This window comes from Zeugodacus cucurbitae, chromosome 2 (genome assembly GCF_028554725.1).
Source record: "Zeugodacus cucurbitae isolate PBARC_wt_2022May chromosome 2, idZeuCucr1.2, whole genome shotgun sequence".
NCBI classification, from domain to species: Eukaryota; Metazoa; Arthropoda; class Insecta; order Diptera; family Tephritidae; genus Zeugodacus; species Zeugodacus cucurbitae.
In genome coordinates, this window is record NC_071667.1 from 54516370 (window position 1) to 54533820 (window position 17451).

General features: G+C 34.3%; 7 protein-coding genes across 8 annotated transcripts; 4 read left to right on the forward strand and 3 right to left on the reverse strand.

Annotated features, from left to right (window-relative positions):
- Window positions 1–140: 140 nt before the first annotated feature.
- LOC105209416 (cytochrome c oxidase subunit 7A, mitochondrial) lies at window positions 141–1027 on the reverse strand. The gene is made up of 3 exons (XM_011179804.3): window positions 866–1027; window positions 325–677; window positions 141–265 (listed from the first exon to the last, which is right to left on the reverse strand). Exons 1-2 carry the CDS (start codon window positions 896–898, stop codon window positions 429–431), a joined length of 282 nt encoding a protein of 93 aa, XP_011178106.1. The 5' UTR covers window positions 899–1027; the 3' UTR covers window positions 141–265; window positions 325–428.
- Window positions 1028–1453: 426 nt separating this feature from the next.
- On the forward strand, window positions 1454–2150 carry LOC105209417 (U1 small nuclear ribonucleoprotein C). The gene has a single exon (XM_011179805.3). It carries the CDS (start codon window positions 1611–1613, stop codon window positions 2043–2045), a length of 435 nt encoding a protein of 144 aa, XP_011178107.1. The 5' UTR covers window positions 1454–1610; the 3' UTR covers window positions 2046–2150.
- Window positions 2151–2368: 218 nt separating this feature from the next.
- On the reverse strand, window positions 2369–4391 carry LOC105209418 (deoxynucleoside kinase). Of its 2 annotated transcripts, none has more exons than XM_011179806.3 (6): window positions 4250–4391; window positions 3408–3622; window positions 3198–3331; window positions 3017–3135; window positions 2805–2956; window positions 2369–2737 (listed from the first exon to the last, which is right to left on the reverse strand). In XM_011179806.3, exons 1-6 carry the CDS (start codon window positions 4266–4268, stop codon window positions 2594–2596), a joined length of 783 nt encoding a protein of 260 aa, XP_011178108.1. In that variant the 5' UTR covers window positions 4269–4391; the 3' UTR covers window positions 2369–2593. The 2 variants fall into 2 exon arrangements, with proteins under 2 accessions (XP_011178108.1, XP_011178109.1); XM_011179807.3 differs by lacking the exon at window positions 4250–4391 and adding an exon at window positions 3740–3878.
- Window positions 4392–4651: 260 nt separating this feature from the next.
- On the forward strand, window positions 4652–5523 carry LOC105209421 (putative lipoyltransferase 2, mitochondrial). Its single transcript, XM_011179809.3, has one exon. It carries the CDS (start codon window positions 4655–4657, stop codon window positions 5324–5326), a length of 672 nt encoding a protein of 223 aa, XP_011178111.2. The 5' UTR covers window positions 4652–4654; the 3' UTR covers window positions 5327–5523.
- A 24-nt stretch (window positions 5524–5547) lies between these two features.
- Window positions 5548–7511, reverse strand: LOC105209419 (tRNA (guanine(10)-N2)-methyltransferase homolog). Its single transcript, XM_011179808.3, has 7 exons — window positions 7330–7511; window positions 7210–7272; window positions 6763–7149; window positions 6519–6708; window positions 6250–6462; window positions 5959–6157; window positions 5548–5889 (listed from the first exon to the last, which is right to left on the reverse strand). The coding sequence occupies exons 1-7, from the start codon at window positions 7393–7395 to the stop codon at window positions 5550–5552; spliced, it is 1458 nt and encodes a 485-aa protein (XP_011178110.2). The 5' UTR covers window positions 7396–7511; the 3' UTR covers window positions 5548–5549.
- Window positions 7512–8022: 511 nt separating this feature from the next.
- Window positions 8023–12298, forward strand: LOC105209422 (eukaryotic translation initiation factor 3 subunit A). Its single transcript, XM_011179810.3, has 5 exons — window positions 8023–8221; window positions 8388–9472; window positions 9542–10330; window positions 10425–11862; window positions 11917–12298. The coding sequence occupies exons 1-5, from the start codon at window positions 8173–8175 to the stop codon at window positions 11964–11966; spliced, it is 3411 nt and encodes a 1136-aa protein (XP_011178112.2). The 5' UTR covers window positions 8023–8172; the 3' UTR covers window positions 11967–12298.
- A 616-nt stretch (window positions 12299–12914) lies between these two features.
- Window positions 12915–17037, forward strand: Cuedc2_0 (CUE domain-containing protein 2). Its single transcript, XM_011179812.3, has 4 exons — window positions 12915–13719; window positions 13781–14018; window positions 14281–14447; window positions 14524–17037. Exons 1-4 carry the CDS (start codon window positions 13406–13408, stop codon window positions 14708–14710), a joined length of 906 nt encoding a protein of 301 aa, XP_011178114.1. The 5' UTR covers window positions 12915–13405; the 3' UTR covers window positions 14711–17037.
- The last annotated feature ends 414 nt before the right edge of the window (window positions 17038–17451 follow it).

The following is a 17451-nucleotide window of genomic DNA, read 5'->3' on the forward strand; positions in this document are numbered from 1 at the left end:
ATATTTTTAACACAATGACACTGTAAAAGTTCATGAATTTTCAATCATCTAAATTAACACAATAACAAACAAAAATATTTATGACGAAGACATTGCTAATGAAGCTTTACCTACCATCGATTTCTTGTTTAAATTAAAAGTTTTTCTTTTATCGTTTGTAATACGTATATTTCCATGTTTTAAATGCGTTTATGTGAATGTTTAATTTTTAACATAAAACATTTATGGATAGGTTAGACAATAGGTATTGCATTACTCCATCATTCTGCAACAGTAAAACACATATTATGTAAACAGTTATGTTTGATAGTTAATTACACTTACCACAAAACAAGGAAACATACTTATACATCCCGATTAGTCATATATGTTTTTAGACTTTGAAAGCTTAATTTAAAACATTAATTACAGATGTTGTTGTTTAGCATTTAATCTTGGCTCTGGGGAACGCTCAAGTCGTAGAACAATTTCAGCATACCACCAACACCGGCCAAACTAAGAGCGACGGTCAAACGGTACAACAGTTGATCGGAGAATGAACCCTTAAGGAACACTGGTTTGCCATCGTGCTTTTGGAAGTGTTCCTGCACTTTCTTCAATTCAAAGTAGCCCTTCTCTACTTCACCCTTTGCGGCGGCACGACGTGGTACAGTGGTGGTAAGGTTACGAACCACAACCTACAATAGAATATTTAAAGAATTTTAGAGATATATTTCCAATTCAATAATATTATAACAATATTTCGAAACGAATAACAGAATATGATGTATTGACCTTACGTAATGCCGATAATAGGCACATGCAAATACAATTTTTAGCATAAGAATTCAGATTGTCACAACTGATTTAAACGATTTTGACTTACTCTGGACAAGTTTAGCATCTTTACGGAACTCATATTTTGTGATAATTATTTAAAAAAGCTTCAAAGACTGAAAACTTTTAGCTACTTTTAGCAGATAATTCGTGAGCAATTTAGAATTTTCACAAATATGACAGAATTTTGACAGAAGTCAAATCACTGGAAAACTGGACTTGCCAAGGGAAAACTGGACACAGGGTTGCGGCGCCAAGCACCTACACAGGGTTTTTATCAAAAAATTTTATGAAAATAAATAATTTTACTAACAGATCTGATAATTAAATAAAAGTTTGAATAATAAAAGAAAATAAATAAATAATTGTAATATAATGAAACTAAGAAATGCATTGAATATTAAAAGTTATGTTATTTATTTAGTTTAAATTTAAGTTTAAAAATTTCGTCAGTAAAAACTTGTTTAATAAATTTATAAACAATTATGTAAACAAAATACATATCATAACTGTATCAACAATTTTTAAGTTTAAATAGCATTATACTTCCGATATTCTTGGTAGTCATTACAACTTTGTGTTAACTGAGAATTATGTTAACAACATTAAAAACGAAATGCAACTCTGTTATTCAGCAGTGAATTCGTGTATATGCAACTTTACTATTTTGACAAGCAAAACATTTGTTTTCTTCAATTGTGTTTTTTTCTAGATATTTCAATAGTTTTGTAAATGATAAATGAATAAAAGTATAGAGCAGTGTTTACGAATTTTGTGAAATAAAATAAAATAAAATGCCGAAATATTATTGCGACTATTGTGATACATATTTAACACACGATTCACCGTCGGTGCGAAAAACACATTGCACGGGACGAAAGCATAGGGACAACGTAAAATTCTATTACCAAAAATGGATGGAGGAACAGGCGCAACATTTAATCGATGCTACCACAGCTGCTTTTAAAGCTGGTAAGATTACACAAAATCCAGGTGTTGCGATACCGCCTCCCAATATGGCACCACCACCGCGTCCGGGTCTTATGCCGGGTGCGCCTGGAATGCCGCCTATGATGATGGGACCACACGGAGCTATGCCACCACCAATGATGGGCATGCGACCGCCACCAATCATGGGACCGATGGGGCCAATGATGGGACCACCACCACCCTTAGGTGCTTTAGGTGTACGACCTCCTATGATGAACGGACCTCCACCAAATAAATAACAAAATACTTTAAGGAAATATAGACAAGAAAATACTAATTAAACAAATGTATAATTTTGTCCAAATTTTTTGAAATACTGAATAAATAATTTATATTAATTCCAATTTTATTCGTTTATTTATTAGTATTAATGCGTTGTGTCTTGCGCTATTCTATTTAATTGGCACTTTATGCAGATAGTTGTGCTAAGAAGCTGACTTAGTTGAATATAGCATAAGAGATTATCCCAATTTTGTAAATTCGTTTAATCAAGTTATTATTGACTGTTGATCAGCCTTTATTACTTCAGTTGTTCGACAAACAAAATGAAACCGATTTTCAATTTTATTGTATTTATGCTAGTCATATATATTTTATCTTAAAATGCACATCATTCTTACATATCTAAAAAAGTATAACTACATTAGTCATTAAAACTATAATATATGATTTTCATAACTTATTTCGAAATTTTACAATTTTTGAAAAAATATATCTAGAGATGTTGAGAACAGCTAAATATGTCAGAATGTTTTGAGGAATTTAGCTAAAATGCTTCCTATTTTATCTAACCCAAAAAATCCGAACGCTTACTGGGAGATGCTGTCACTACTGGTCTTTGTTGTTGGATTGAAGCTGTAATTACATTCTCAGATCGTTTGTACTCCCGATCGATTTCAGAGAGATCTAAATCCGCCTCAATTTCTAGTACCTTAAAGAGGATTAAAAATAGAATAAGTATCGTTTTGATAAAAATATTAAAAAACTTTTATATTTACTTTAATGTTAGATCCCATTTTTTTTCGTATCAACCAATCTTCATGCAGTTCGTGCAACTGTTTGATATACTCAAGTGGCACACATGACTCTTCGGAACGTGCGCGTTTACGTATACGCTCATATACCACCTCAGGTGTCGTCCGCAAATACACTGAAAAAATAGTTATGCTACGTTTAGTCGTTCAATAATAAGAAGAAAAGTCTGTTTTACCTATTAAGTCGGCTTGTATGTGTGTAATGTCTTCAACATATGAATACCATTCTTTCAGTATTTCATACATGCCATCATGTATAAGGCCACTCTTGTGTAAATTCTCAACAAAGCAGTACCTTTAATAAATAAATAATGGTCAAAATACTAAACAAATATATGATTTTATATATTAATTTACTTTGCACTGTATAACGAGCGTTCTAGGATCTTTATAGGTTTGTCTGTAGGTTTTGTATGTCGTTCCAACATCGTCAGCATCACATACGATTGAAATGGCATCGCCCAGCGATCCGGATCAATATACATCAATTCCTATAGGGAACGTTTTATTTAATATCTTTATACATATTTATTACCACATCCACAAGTATTTTAGGTAGTTACTAACCAATAAATTGTATCCTTTAAAATTTCGCCATTTCTCCACCGGCTCCGCCATGGCGCAAACTTTGTCCTCAAACTTTTGAAAATGTTCAATGAACGTAGTCTTTCCACTACCAATATTGCCTTCAATTAGAACGGTGAAAGGCTGCGTGCCAGCTCCATATTTAGGAATTGCAGCATTAAATGGTTTGAGTGATGTCATAGTTCCTAGCAAACGTTCTAAAATAAAAGCAATATGTTTGCGTAGCTGCTAAAGTTTGTTGAATTCAGTATTCAGTATTTTATTTTTTCAGAAATACTCGTACAGCGATGACTTTAAAAAATCAATTTAATTACAATTTTCACTGACGCACTCTGATTTGCATCTAATCTAGCACACTTCATAAATAAGACTTGTAAAAACGCGCCAAAATGTATCTTTCAAATACACATTTGGGCGCACTTTTAGCTGACGTGAGATATCACTGAATAAAATAACACATACATACAGAAAATATAAGGTTAACAACTTTTCTGGCACTTCTACAAGTAACATGTCTAAACATGTTTGCCCATCAGCTGTTGCCTTTCGTATGTAAACATTAGTGATCTCACCGGTACATTATTAATTGAAATTTCTCCGTAAATTTATTAATCGCAGATATGTAATACAAATCTCTGTTTTCGCTCCATCAATTATTAATTATTAAATTAATTATTTATTAAAGTGTTATTAATTGAAATTTCTCGGTAAATTTATTAATCGTAGATATGTAATACAAATCTCTGTTTTCGCTCCATCACACTAATTATTTATTAAAGTGGCAATAGTGAAGTTAAACTTGTTACTGCACAGTATTGACTTACTTATAATTAAACGTTGCATAGTTTACTTCCGCATATGCGGTATTTCACAAATTTAGGTTTTTATTTAAAGTTAAAAGTTTTAAATACACAAAAATCGTATTGATTTAAACAAATGTGAACTTCTATAGTGCTAACAGCTGATCGTTAAGTGGAAGGATGCCAACTGATTTGTAACTAAAGAAAACGGTACCAATGTATAAAAAAAAGTTAATTACGGATAAAGAAACTACCTATATGAGTGCTTTTAATTTACTTCTTGTATTAAACGATTATGAGTTAAACTTTTATTAAATTGTTCCAAAAAAAAGTTAGAACTTTTTTCATAAGTTCTATCTGACAGTAGCAACCGCGAACAGTGTGCTTAATCATTTTAGAAGAATGTAGTATGTAGTAACACAACAAACGATGAAAAAAGCGATCCCTTTAGTTACAATTGTAAATGCGGGTCATCATAGTTATGGGTCGGGTTTAAAACTACAAAAACAACTGAGTAGTCAGAAAGCTGAAGATTGGGCCAACTTCCGTAATTATCTAATTTTACAGCAACATGATCCAGTGTATACCATTGGTATACGAACGAAGAATTACTCAGATGAGGATGAACAACGTTTACGCAAACTGGGTGCTGAGTTTCATCGTACAAATCGCGGCGGATTGATAACATTTCATGGACCAGGCCAATTAGTTGCATATCCCATTTTACATCTGCATCAATTTCAGCCGAAAATGCGATGGTATGTTGCAACATTGGAGAAGACTGTTATTGAAATATGTCGCAGAATGGGTATACCACAAGCTACTACAACATCTGATACTGGCATATGGGTGGGAAATAACAAGATTTGTGCAATCGGTGTACACGGTTCTAGATATGTCACAACACACGGCATTGGTCTTAATTGTTGTACTGATTTGCGTTGGTTCGAACACATTGTACCATGCGGTATTGAAGGAAAGGGTGTTACCTCACTGAGTCAAGAGTTACAGCGTAACGTATGTGTAGAAGAAGCCATCGACGTCTTTGTACGTTGTTTTGCAGACAATTTTAAATGTCAAATACAAGAAATTGTGCCATAGTTTTATAAAAATTGTTTATACTAATAATATTTTTACACTTCCTATGTTTCGATTACAAATGACAACATATTGGAACATAGTTACACAATCAGTGTCTTATCAGTCTAAGCAAATCATTAATATTATGTAAAAAATTATTATAAAAGAGAGTTAAAACTTTGCTTTTGCGTGCGCGTGAAAGCACTAAGCCAAATTGGGAAATAAAAAATAATCCATACGAATTTTAATTAAAACGAGATTTATTTAAATTATTTTTAGCCTCTTTGTTGTCTGTAATAATTTTTCCTCTTTTTAAGGCCTCTATTCGACCAAGTTCGCGTTGTTCTGCTTTTCGTGTGCGCCTCTCGGTGCGTGATTCTGGTGCATTATTAAAATAACGGTCACGAAAATCGTACGAATTCGGGAATTCGCATGACGGTTGCTCACTGTCATCTGTTGCATGAATATCACGTCTTTCATATGTAAGTAATCGACGAGATGTGAGTCCTGAAAGTGGCTGCTCTGAATTACCTACCAAAACTAGGCTACTGTGTTGCGGTATCATTTCATTAGTGTAGTCATCTCTAGAAAAAGAAACAAAAATCATACATAAAAACCTTGAAATTATATTTATCGTAAGCCATTGACACTACCTATGATATGGTAACCAGCACACCAAGCGCCCACCTACTTTTAAATGCTGTGCGGAAAAATGGAGTAGATCCATATACAGTTGTTGTAAAGAATAATGGGAGGTAGATGGATAGTGTGGCATATCTTTAGTTCGTGTATTTTGCTTTGAAGTCGCCTTTGATTCTACTTTTTCGGTCGATTCCCGAATGCCATATGGAGCTGAATATAAAAACATACGTATTTCCATGTTATTATTTTGATTCACACATTCATTCAAACAGTATAAATTTAAGGTTGTGGTAAGTACTTACGATCTGTTATAATTGCATCAAATTCGACACCTTCTCGCCAAAGCGGATTGGAAAAATCTGATATGATTACATCTATATACCGGTCGCCACAGCCATATTGTTCTAAATTGGCACGCACTCTTTCATCCCTTTCTCGGACTTTTTGTGTAATACGGCTTGGACGTGAGCGGCCATGTAACATCATAAAATCAATGTCTGCTCCAAGTACATAGCCTTTAACACAAAATAAAATGTAAAAGGCTTTTGAAAATTATTTGCTTTTTACCTACCACCAAACTTTGCTGCACTCACCAGAAGTGATCCCGTTCCAACAAACGGATCCAGAACTAAATCACCCTCCTTAACAAGAGCTTGATTTACCATAAGTAGACTCAACTGCGCATCCATACTAGTATTCCCAATAAATTTACGTTTTTTCAACGAAAGTTCCTTTATAAGCTCTCGTTGGCCATTGGCAATCTTAAACAAACAAACAATTAATATATGTAACAAAAATCATAATTCAAAAGTTACCAGTCGCCCAAAAAGTATATCATCTGGTTCGGTTGGAACGTCAGTTGGATCAAGACCGTAAAATTCTATATAACACCACTCCGTTTGTGGTGTTTTCAAATCTACATCACCATGAAATGGTAAGTACTCTAGCGTCTCAATTTTTGCCACTTTTTCCTTTTGCGATATATGTTTGTTATATGTCTCAACCACTATTTTAAATGAATTTTTACTATATGCTTCCATAACGTTTTCTTTAGCCTTTATATTATTTTGTAGAATTTCATGGAAACTTTTTAGGTTATTCGAGTGGCCCCACAGTTCATAAATACTGCGCAGGCTAACAGAGCGCGAGGCAAATTGAATGGCTGCTTCTTCATTGGCAAATTCGACTATCCAAAACGGCTTCTGTTAATTAAAATCATAGTTTAGAATTAAATATACTATTTATGTAAAATAACTTCTTACCAATACGTTATCAATTAATGTTCGATGCTTTAAACCAAATAACTTGATGATGGAGTTGAATTCCTACAAAAATATTAATATGTGAAGTAAATATTACACAAAATAGTTATAACTACTTACGGCAACACGGAAATCTAAGTGCTCTTGTGCAAACCACAATATATATTTCTTCCAATTGTTTGTCATCTTTTATATTCAATTAATTATTTATTGAATATTTGCGCTTTGGTTTATCTCTGGTTTTATGTTTACTAGTGATATATCGATAATAAATATTTAAAATCGTCTTCCTGTGTGAACCAGTGTTGCTGATGTACAATAATATGCAGTTTGAAAAAAGTTTTAAGTGTACTATTTTCTAAAGCAGTATAACAGTTTATTATTATATTTATTTGATATTAAAAATATTTTTGGAAAAACTAAATAAAGTCATAGATTTAACTATTTTTATTTACTTTCTTCAATTTGTTTTCTGCTTTGGATCTTTATTTAATTAAATCAAAATTTACGAATTAAAATCAACTCATTCGAGGTGGATACCAAACCCTGTTCACGTGGTAATTTTTTTCTATCTAAAACTTGCTTCTTCTAACAGTAATGTTATTCACAATAAAATTTTTTATTTTATTTATTAAGGAAATTACAATAAAATCTGCATACACAAATATATTTCACTTCAAAAATAAAATAAAATGCTTCGAAAATTTTTAAATATTCTTTATATGACATAATTTGTCTGTATACTTCAAGGAATAAGTTTACCATATGGATTTGTCTAAAGAATCACAACCCATTGCAACCCTGAGCAAATGTCAACTCGGCCATTTTGCTGAAATTTCGACGGTGCATAGAGGCAGGCCGACGATTTTCACAATATTCTGCTTCAAAAACGCATCTTTATTGCGAAATTAATTGAAAATTAGCAGTTTAAGTGATTGGTTCTGAAGATTTAATAAAATAACCATGGCGCGCTATACTCAACGTCCGGAAAATGCTCTGAAAAGAGCGAATGGTAAGTGCATACAAATGTGTATAAGACCATGCTGCCGAAAACTCTGTATTTGCAGTCGTGGTAGACGGATGACGAGGCGCTGAAATGTCAAACTACATATATTTACTAATACAAGTTTAAACACAAATGTATTTGAAATGATTTTACTTTATATCTATCTATATAGAATTCATTGAAGTTGGAAAGCCTTTGCGTGCTTTGGACACCCTTCAAGAGGTATTCCGTAACAAGCGCTGGAACTATGCCTACTCCGAGACCATTATTGAACCACTTATGTTTAAGTATTTATACTTATGTGTGGAGTTGAAAAAGTCACACATCGCTAAGGAGGGTTTGTTCCAATACCGGAATATGTTCCAGCTGGTGAATGTGAATTCTTTGGAAAATGTTATTCGCGGATATTTGCGTATGGCTGAAGAGCACACTGAAGCCGCACAGGCGCAGTCGTCGGCAGCCGTTGCTGTTTTGGAGTTGGACGATCTTGACAACATTGCTACACCGGAAAGCATTTTAATGAGTGCTGTATGTGGTGAGGATGCACAAGATCGTTCCGATCGCACGATTCTCTTGCCATGGGTTAAATTTTTGTGGGAATCATATTGCCAGTGTTTGGAATTGTTGCGTGTGAATACGCACTGTGAAGCCCTGTACCACGATATCGCTCGCATGGCATTTCAATTCTGTTTGAAGTACAATCGCAAGAGTGAATTTAGGCGTTTGTGCGATAAGTTGCGAAAGCATTTAGAAGATATCTGTAAGAGTACTACCCAAACCACTGGTGTGTCAATAACTAAACTTGAAACACAACAGTTGTGTTTGGATACAAGGCTTTATCAATTAGATTCGGCCATACAGATGGAATTATGGCAGGAGGCGTATAAAGCCATTGAGGACATACATGGTCTGATGGCTTTATCGAAGAAAACACCAGTGCCAAAAACAATGGCCAATTATTACCAGAAATTGGCAATGGTTTTCTCTAAGGCTGGAAATCAACTCTTCCATGCTGCAGCTTTGTTGAAGCTATTCCAGTTGACACGTGAATTAAAGAAGAACTTGACAAAGGATGACATGCAACGTATGGCTTCGCATGTTCTCATAGCGACAGTTTCTATCCCACTGCCATCGGCTCATCCGGAATTCGATCGTTTCATTGAAGCCGATAAGAGTCCACTTGAGAAGGCTCAAAAATTAGCCGTGCTACTAGGACTACAACAGCCTCCAACTAGAGCATCATTGATTAAAGAAGTTGTGAGTATAATAAATATATATTTTTTGTTGTATCTTTCTTTATTCAATATTGAAAAAATTTTATTAAAGGTGCGGTTGAATGTACCGCAGTTAGCTTCTGAAGAGTTCAGGAACTTATATAATTGGTTGGAAGTGGATTTCAATCCGTTGAATTTGTGCAAGCGTGTGCAAAGTATTATCGATGTGATTGAAAGCGCTCCCCCAGAGAACAACTTACTTGCGCCCTATATCAAATCATTGAAAGATGTTACAATTATGCGTTTGATTAGAGAAATCTCACAAGTTTATCAGAGTATCGAATTTAACCGTTTGTTGCAATTAGCATCATTCTGTAATATTTTTGAACTCGAAAAGTTGTTAGTCGAATCAGTGCGTCATAATGATATGCAAATTCGAATTGATCATCAGAAGAGATGTATTTATTTTGGAACTGACCTAACAGAGAGTCAGAGAGAAGATCACCCTGATGGCCCAACCCTCCAGTCAATGCCTTCTGAACAAATTCGCTCACAATTGGTTAACATGGCAACCGTTTTGAATCGTGCTGTATCCGTTGTGTATCCAAATCGTGAAAAGGATCAACGTGCCAAACTGCGGGCTCAGATGGTATATCATTATCACGAGATCAAGGATCGTGAACATCAACGCATTTTGCAACGTCAAAAGATTATCGAAGATCGTAAAGAATTTATTGAGAAGCAAAATAATGCACGCGAAGAGGAAGAAGCACGTCGTTTGGAAGAAGAGAGCCGGAAGGCGAAACTGGCAGAGCAAAAACGACTGGAGCAGGAGAATGAAGAGCGTGAGAGGAAGCGTCATCAAAATGAAATTGAAGCTATTAAGGTCAAGAGCCTAAAGGTAATTTGATCATTCAATAATATATTATATATTTCATAGAATTAATTTAAATTAAACTGTAATTACTGACTAATATTTTGTAAAATTCTTCAAGGATAAAATGCAACAAATATCGCAAACCGCACATGGTAAAAAAATGCTTTCCAAATTGGACGAAGAGAGCATTAAAAAGTTGGATGCTGAACAAATTGCTGCTAAGGAGTCCGAAGAATTGCAACGCGAACGCAAGGAATTGCAATCCAAACTCAAGTCCCAAGAGAAAAAGATCGATTACTTTGAGCGTGCTAAGCGTATGGAGGAAATACCACTATTCGAAAAATACTTGGCTGACAAGCAAGTAAAAGACAAAGAGTTTTGGGAAGCACAAGAAGCACAACGTATTGAGAATGCTATTGCAGAACGCAAAGACGCTGTCGCACAGCAGGACCGTTTGAAACGTATGTATGATGATCGCGACGTCTTCTTGGAGGCATTGAAGAAGGAACGCGCATCATTGTTTGTGGAAAAGGTAAAGAAATTCGAAGTGGCTTTGGGCGAAGAACGCAAACGTTTGTTAGCACATCGTTGTGAGATGCGCCGCCAAGAACGTCGTCGTGCATGGCTTCGTGAAAAGGAAGAAGAACGTATGCGTAAAGAAGAAGAAATTCGTAGAGTTAAGGAAGAGGAAGAAAGAGCTATTGCTGAAGCTTTGCGCAAAGAGCGTGAAGCCGAAGAGGAGAAAAGACGTATTCAATATGAGAAACAGCGTGCAAAGGAAGAGGAAGCTGAGCGCCGCATACAAGAAGATCGTGAACGCTTGTCTCGCGAAGTGGCCGCTGAGAATCGCGAGAAGGGCGGTGATAAGGACCGCGACCAATGGCGACGAGGTGATCGTGCCGAACGTAGCGAAAGAATTGAACGTAGCGATCGCATTGAACGTGGTGACCGCATTGAACGTGGTGATCGTATCGAACGTAGCGAACGTGGGGAACGTGGAGAACGCGGCGAACGTGGTGAACGTGGTAACGCTTCTAACTCAGAATGGCGACGAGAGCGTCCAGAACGCGTTGAACGTGGTGAACGAATCGAGCGTGCTGAACGTCCAGAGCGTGGAGAACGTTTTGAACGTAAAGAAGGTGAAAGTGGCGCATCCGATTGGCGTGTACGCCGTGAACCGGATCCAGCAGCACCACGTGCGGGAGGTCCCGGAGCAGGTGGACGCGATAATCGGGAACCACGAGAGGGTCGTGAGGGCGGCGATAAGTGGCGTCGTGGTGGCCCCGGTGCCGGAGGCGCAGGTGGTCTTGGAGGTGCTCCCAGGCGTGATGATCGAGAAGGTCGTGAGGGTGGTGGTAACTGGCGTGATGCGCCACGTAACGATCGTGAACGCGATAATCGTGATAATCGCCGTCGCGATGAACGAGGAGATCGACGTGATCGTGACCGTGGTGCTGGCGGTGGTGCTAAAGATTCCGGCAGTTGGAGAATGGAACGCCCGTCTGGCCGCGATGACAAAGAAAGAAGTGCTCCCAAACGCGAACCTCAAGAAAAAGGTTAGTAATTGAACTATTTTAAATATGAACTATTTTTAATTGTTTCGCTTGCAGAGAACAAAAGTGGGGATGATGGCGAATGGACTAATGTAAGGCGCCGTTAAATGTGGTCGTAACTGAAGATATGACATTAAGAATAGGCCAGAATCAAATTAAATATTTCGTCTAACAGATGTAAGCGAGCAAAAATTTAATATTGCGAAATTGTTTGCTGAAATCCTAAATCATAAATATCTACTACTTTAATTATCGCCGATTGATTGTACTTCGTGCAGTTGTCATTTATATACACATATTCTTATATGCTTCGCTTTGTCTGTTCAATAGTGGAAATCAACCCGTAGTATTTCTCCACTACATGCTATGAGTATAGAGAAAGCATATTTGCAGTTTTTCAAATATCAATAAATATATATCCATAAAAATAAAATGAAAATATTCTTTTTTTTTTAATTAGCTTAAGTGTCAAATAATAAGGTAGGAAGGCAAGTGATGAACGCTGTAGCAGCGCATTAGAAGACTTCTTTTGCTTTTATTGTGAGACTCCTCATAACCCAAAACAGATGGAATTAGTATACATAAAATATCCCATTTTCTTTTAATGTGTAAATCCCCCACAAGTCGAAAACAGTCTGTAAACAAACGCTCTTAAAGTTTTTGAAAATTGTTTCCCCGATTTTCTTTTGTTGGATGGCTTCTGCAGTGACCGTATTATACGTTCTCTGGCTACTGACATGAAATGTCATTCATTCGTGACGTCATGAACGAAACGAATATAACACTGACATTACCATAGCTGGTAAATTATGACTTAGAGAACAGATGATTTTAAACTTGGAACAGTTTAAATAATAGTGAGCTATTTATTTAGCTAAAAAAAACAACGCGCAAAAATTTAATATATTTTATGATTAATATTTGTAATAATGAACTTTAAAGTTCTAATAAAAGAATATCCTTTATGGTACCCCTTCTAGTTATCTTTCTTTTCTTCATTCGTACATATAAGTGGCAACACCGTATTCTTCATTATTTACATATATTTTCATGGTTTGACAATTTTATTATCGATTATGTTTGGTCGTGTAAAGTGCATAGAAAACAATTTAATTCATAAAATTATTCTGAAACAGCAATAAATATTTAAAGAAGCTTTTTTATTTTTCTTGTGCATTTGGGTTAATTTAAAGATAAAGTAAGAACATAAGTACTGAGCCTGAGTTCTACTATAAAAATAATGAATCAAAAGCGGTGTTAATATAGAATGGTGAGAATATTTAAGCAAGGTATACCAGCGGAAAGGTAAAGCGACTAAAAACGCATATACAAAAAAAAAAAAAACAAAAAGGAAAGGGACTTTTCAGGCGTCGCCGTCGTTTTCTTGGTATACAGATTTGTATTGCAAGCGGTATAAATTCTTTGAATACTTTGCAAAAATTTTGGATTTGGAAATTAATACTCTGTTATATATACATATAAAAGAAGTACACACATATATTTAATTGTGCACAAGTTTTCCCACAAATTAAATTGTAATTTCACAATGACCAACATGGAAAAGCAACATGAAATGGTGAAACGCAGTCTGGTGCAATTCATTAGTGCACACATTCCTGGTGCAGATTTTAGTGTAGTGGACGAAATAGTACTGCAGTATATTATTTCCATTTTGGAGGAAGCATCACAAGATCCTTGTTTTGATATTGAGGATTTTGTCGAAATGATGGGCGCATATTTTTCCGAGTTTTCCTCAATTGACCAGGGAATTATTTGTGAATGGATATATAAATTGGCAAATGAATTAAACGAAATGGAAAAGAATCAAGGAAATCATAATTCCACAACTTTATCGTTGAAGTATGTAAAAACTATTGTTAAGAAAAATTTAGAATCTCACAATACATATATTTATTTTTAGTTCTTTGAGCCTTTCTGATATAATACCAGAATCAAAGTTACGTGCACGTAATGCCTCCATTTCTGAAAAGGATGAACATGCCATAAATGGTAGCGGTGCAGGTGGTGCCGGTTCCAAGCGCTCACAACATTTATCAGAAACTAGTGATGGTGGTTCGACTGATAGTTCAACTTGCGATTATTATTTGGATGAAGCCGAAGTTTTGCAAGAAATGTTTCCAGACACAGCCTATGTAGAGGTGCGTATGTATAAGAATAAAAATAATCAATTATTTACATATACAGCAGAACATACAATGCTCCTATGGTATAACTTTAGCGACATGAGTTTATGATTTACCAAAGTCTTGTATTCATATCGTAATTAAATATTGATACATTCTAGTGTTTAGGAGTACGTGAGTGTTTAATATTGAACTTTACTAAATTATTTGTTTAACCATAAGAATATCATAAAACCGATTATATTTTATTCTCCGTACTACATTCTAATTTATTTAGGTTAAACATTGCATTGCCATAGCTAAAGGAGATATTGACAGCGCCACTCAAATTCTACTACATCGCCAAGAGACTGGCCAAAGCTTGATCGACAAGTCCATGTCAATTGCTGGACGTAAAAATATTGTTGTAGATGACGCCGAACTAAAAAATCGTATTATTGAGAGGTTAATTTTTAATGATACTTACATTTTTTGAGGTAACATTTAAAACTAAATCACCAATTTTCTTACTTACCTGCAGATACTCATACGTTGATAAAAATGCAACTCAACGTGAATACAAACCAATGGTACCAAAATTCGAACCAAAAAAATTGGTACGCTATAGGGATAATAAGATTGTTTCATTGAAAGGCGAACGTTATACTGAAGTTAAGCGCGACGAGGAAGCTGAGTTAAAAAAACCCAAAAAGCAACTTCAACCGTAACTAAAGTTGTTGAAATCCTGCTACAAGTATTTTATAAAAAAGTTAAAGCTGCTAAACCAACAACAAAATCAACCGCATCAAGAATATAACAAAGAACAGCTTCAACATTTAAATCACCATTTGATATTAAAAAATTTGCAAGAAATTATCACTACTATATCACTGATAATTGCACATAAAAATGAACAAACACTAACAATAACACTAAAACAACTACATACTCGAAAAAGAACTCAACTATTAGTTGAAATACTTGAAATCTCAACGACAGTTAATGAAAACCAACATGTTGGACAATTTGCTGTTAAAGCAACAATTCCAATAGTAAAACCATTATTCTCCAAAAGTACGTTACTCCCTAAGCGATTTGTAATGTGCAAAGCGTACGAATACCAACACAAAACCAATTCCAATTCCAATACCGTATTCACAACCGTTTATAACGAAACAGCTAAGTGCATTTCTAATTTTGACGCCAGATGTGAAACTTTTGTGATTTCCAATACTATTATTAGGATAATTGAACATTTATTGTACACTAAATATCAAGGCCATACGAATTTTGTGTATCGCTGCAGTTGCTTAACCAAGATTTTACAGCGAAAAAGTCAAACAAATAGTTTCATTATATATATTTATAATATTTTGTTTATTTTTTATTTAATTTTTAATTTATTTATTGAATTAGCGTGGAACGTTTTACAAATTACCTATAATTATTTAGTAATATTTATTGTTTTTGGTAAGCTGCAACAACAAGAACAACAACTTAGTGTTAATTTAAAATTTTTATGAGTTAATATTTTTTTACGCGAAATAAGTTGATTTTACAACTGTCGATATTTGCTACTACTATTTAATAGGAAATTATGACAATGTCGGTACGCTGATGGCATTGCATTGAGCTAGCATTGTGATAAATGCAAGAGCGTAAAAAAAAGCAAACCATCCGCCAAACTACATATATATGCAAAGGGCGTCAGCGAGTCTTGACTAAACCAAATTAGAATTGACTTTGCAAACCAAACGCATGTGGTGTCTAAGGACAATTAAGTTGCAGCTTTTAAGCGCAATAGCGTGCTAATGTGTATAAGTTACAAATTGTATGATTTCTTAAGCGAAGAAGTAACTGTGAAAGAAAGTAGATATTAATACTTACAAAAAGCATTTAAAAAGATTTTGTTCGAAATCGACGAACTAAAACTTTTTCGCGCGCTATTGTGCGTAGGCAGCAACTGATTTCTTTTGCACCACACAGTGTATGTGTAGCGGCACACATGCATATGTAGTTAGTAAATACGACCGATAGACATGTCTTTAAGACGCACGAGCTCAAATAGACTTATGAATTTACCTATAACTATGTTTAGAATGCAAATATAGTAATTTTTCAAGCTGATGTTTTATACTGTATTTTAATGTGTAATTGAATTGAATGTACGAAGTGTTAAGAAAATATGGATGAAAGTGCGTGGTGAAAAGGAAGCTAAAATACGAATGATTTGAAAAAAGACATGCCATACATATACATTAATTAACTTTCGTAAAACTACGCTTAAACTCGATTTTATTTTATTTTATTTTTATTTTTGTTTAACATTGCATATAATAGTTATTACTTTTGGAAAGTCAGCTGCTAAGTAACACTTTTACTTTTGTGCTGTTAGACTAATACAGTTGACATGCGCTGAGTACAGCATTCAAAATTGAAAATGTTACTTAGAGTCTTTCTGAGCGATGACCAATATAGTATGTATGTAAATTGTACTGAATTGTTTGTTATGAATCTATTTTAGTAAATACAGTTAAGAAAAAAAATCAGTAACTTAATACCGAAAAAGCTAAAACTCAGTTATTAAAGCAAAAGTTGCCAAAAAGTTGAAATAAAAAAAGAAAATAAATGGTGAAATCAATAAATCCTAATAATACTAGTCTCACATCTAGATGTAAATGCATGTGATTTGCCATTTTTGCTGAATGAATAAATGTATGAATACGGTATTGGGAGTACATTGGTTTTACGACACAGCATTTGCTACAACATAATACACCAAAACACACATACATAAATACACATACAACAAAAACAATACACAAGAATCTTGAATATGAAGTGTAAACTCAACTACATTTTGCAAGCGTTATACGAAAATTTAAACTCACTAAAATTATTAAAATGTTGTAACTTAGTGTGCTTCAATGTAATTCCTAGTAAGCTACATAAAATGCGAACTTACCTACATACAAAAATACATACATACATAGTACATGTAACATGTTTAATTAAAAAATTCTCAAGTCAAGAAAAGTAGTGAAATGATCATAAACACAGTCTTAACTTAAGCGTATTAAAGTGTATTTGAAAGAAATTGAAAAAAAAGAAAAAAAGCGTTTAACCTTGCTGCTGTTGCGGAGTCCACACAGTTTGCACAAGTTTTGTAACCCTTACTTTAAATACTACTTACCCAATGTTTGTTGAAAATTGAGTTTTTAAACATATTAATTTCGATTTATGTTTTATATAAATCAATTATTTTCGAAATATACTTAGTAAATAAGTTATATTGCCGCAAATATATTAACAATATATGTATGTATATTTTAGATTAGTTTCATTGTTCATTCAAATATAATACATATATACTTTTTTTGGAATTGTTTTATAGAGACACGAAATTTTTCGGATTGTAAGCAAACTACTATAATGCGAATTATATAGTTGAACTAGTAATGAGATTTTT

Coding starts and splice junctions, on each gene's coding strand:
- LOC105209416 (XM_011179804.3), bottom strand. CDS start 898: ATGAGTTCCGTAAAGATGCTAAACTTGTCCAGA. Junction 678..865: donor AGATGCTAAACTTGTCCAGA/GTAAGTCAAAAT, acceptor ATTCTATTGTAG/GTTGTGGTTCGTAACCTTAC.
- LOC105209417 (XM_011179805.3), top strand. CDS start 1,611: ATGCCGAAATATTATTGCGACTATTGTGATACATATTTAACACACGAT.
- LOC105209418 (XM_011179806.3), bottom strand. Junction 2,957..3,016: donor CATACAAGCCGACTTAATAG/GTAAAACAGACT, acceptor CTATTTTTTCAG/TGTATTTGCGGACGACACCT. Junction 2,738..2,804: donor AAATGGGATCTAACATTAAA/GTAAATATAAAA, acceptor ATCCTCTTTAAG/GTACTAGAAATTGAGGCGGA.
- LOC105209421 (XM_011179809.3), top strand. CDS start 4,655: ATGAAAAAAGCGATCCCTTTAGTTACAATTGTAAATGCGGGTCATCAT.
- LOC105209419 (XM_011179808.3), bottom strand. CDS start 7,395: ATGACAAACAATTGGAAGAAATATATATTGTGGTTTGCACAAGAGCAC. Junction 7,273..7,329: donor ACTTAGATTTCCGTGTTGCC/GTAAGTAGTTAT, acceptor ATATTTTTGTAG/GAATTCAACTCCATCATCAA. Junction 5,890..5,958: donor TGCTGGTTACCATATCATAG/GTAGTGTCAATG, acceptor TTCTTTTTCTAG/AGATGACTACACTAATGAAA.
- LOC105209422 (XM_011179810.3), top strand. CDS start 8,173: ATGGCGCGCTATACTCAACGTCCGGAAAATGCTCTGAAAAGAGCGAAT. Junction 8,222..8,387: donor TGCTCTGAAAAGAGCGAATG/GTAAGTGCATAC, acceptor CTATCTATATAG/AATTCATTGAAGTTGGAAAG. Junction 11,863..11,916: donor ACGCGAACCTCAAGAAAAAG/GTTAGTAATTGA, acceptor TTTCGCTTGCAG/AGAACAAAAGTGGGGATGAT.
- Cuedc2_0 (XM_011179812.3), top strand. CDS start 13,406: ATGACCAACATGGAAAAGCAACATGAAATGGTGAAACGCAGTCTGGTG. Junction 13,720..13,780: donor TCCACAACTTTATCGTTGAA/GTATGTAAAAAC, acceptor ATTTATTTTTAG/TTCTTTGAGCCTTTCTGATA. Junction 14,448..14,523: donor AAAAATCGTATTATTGAGAG/GTTAATTTTTAA, acceptor ACTTACCTGCAG/ATACTCATACGTTGATAAAA.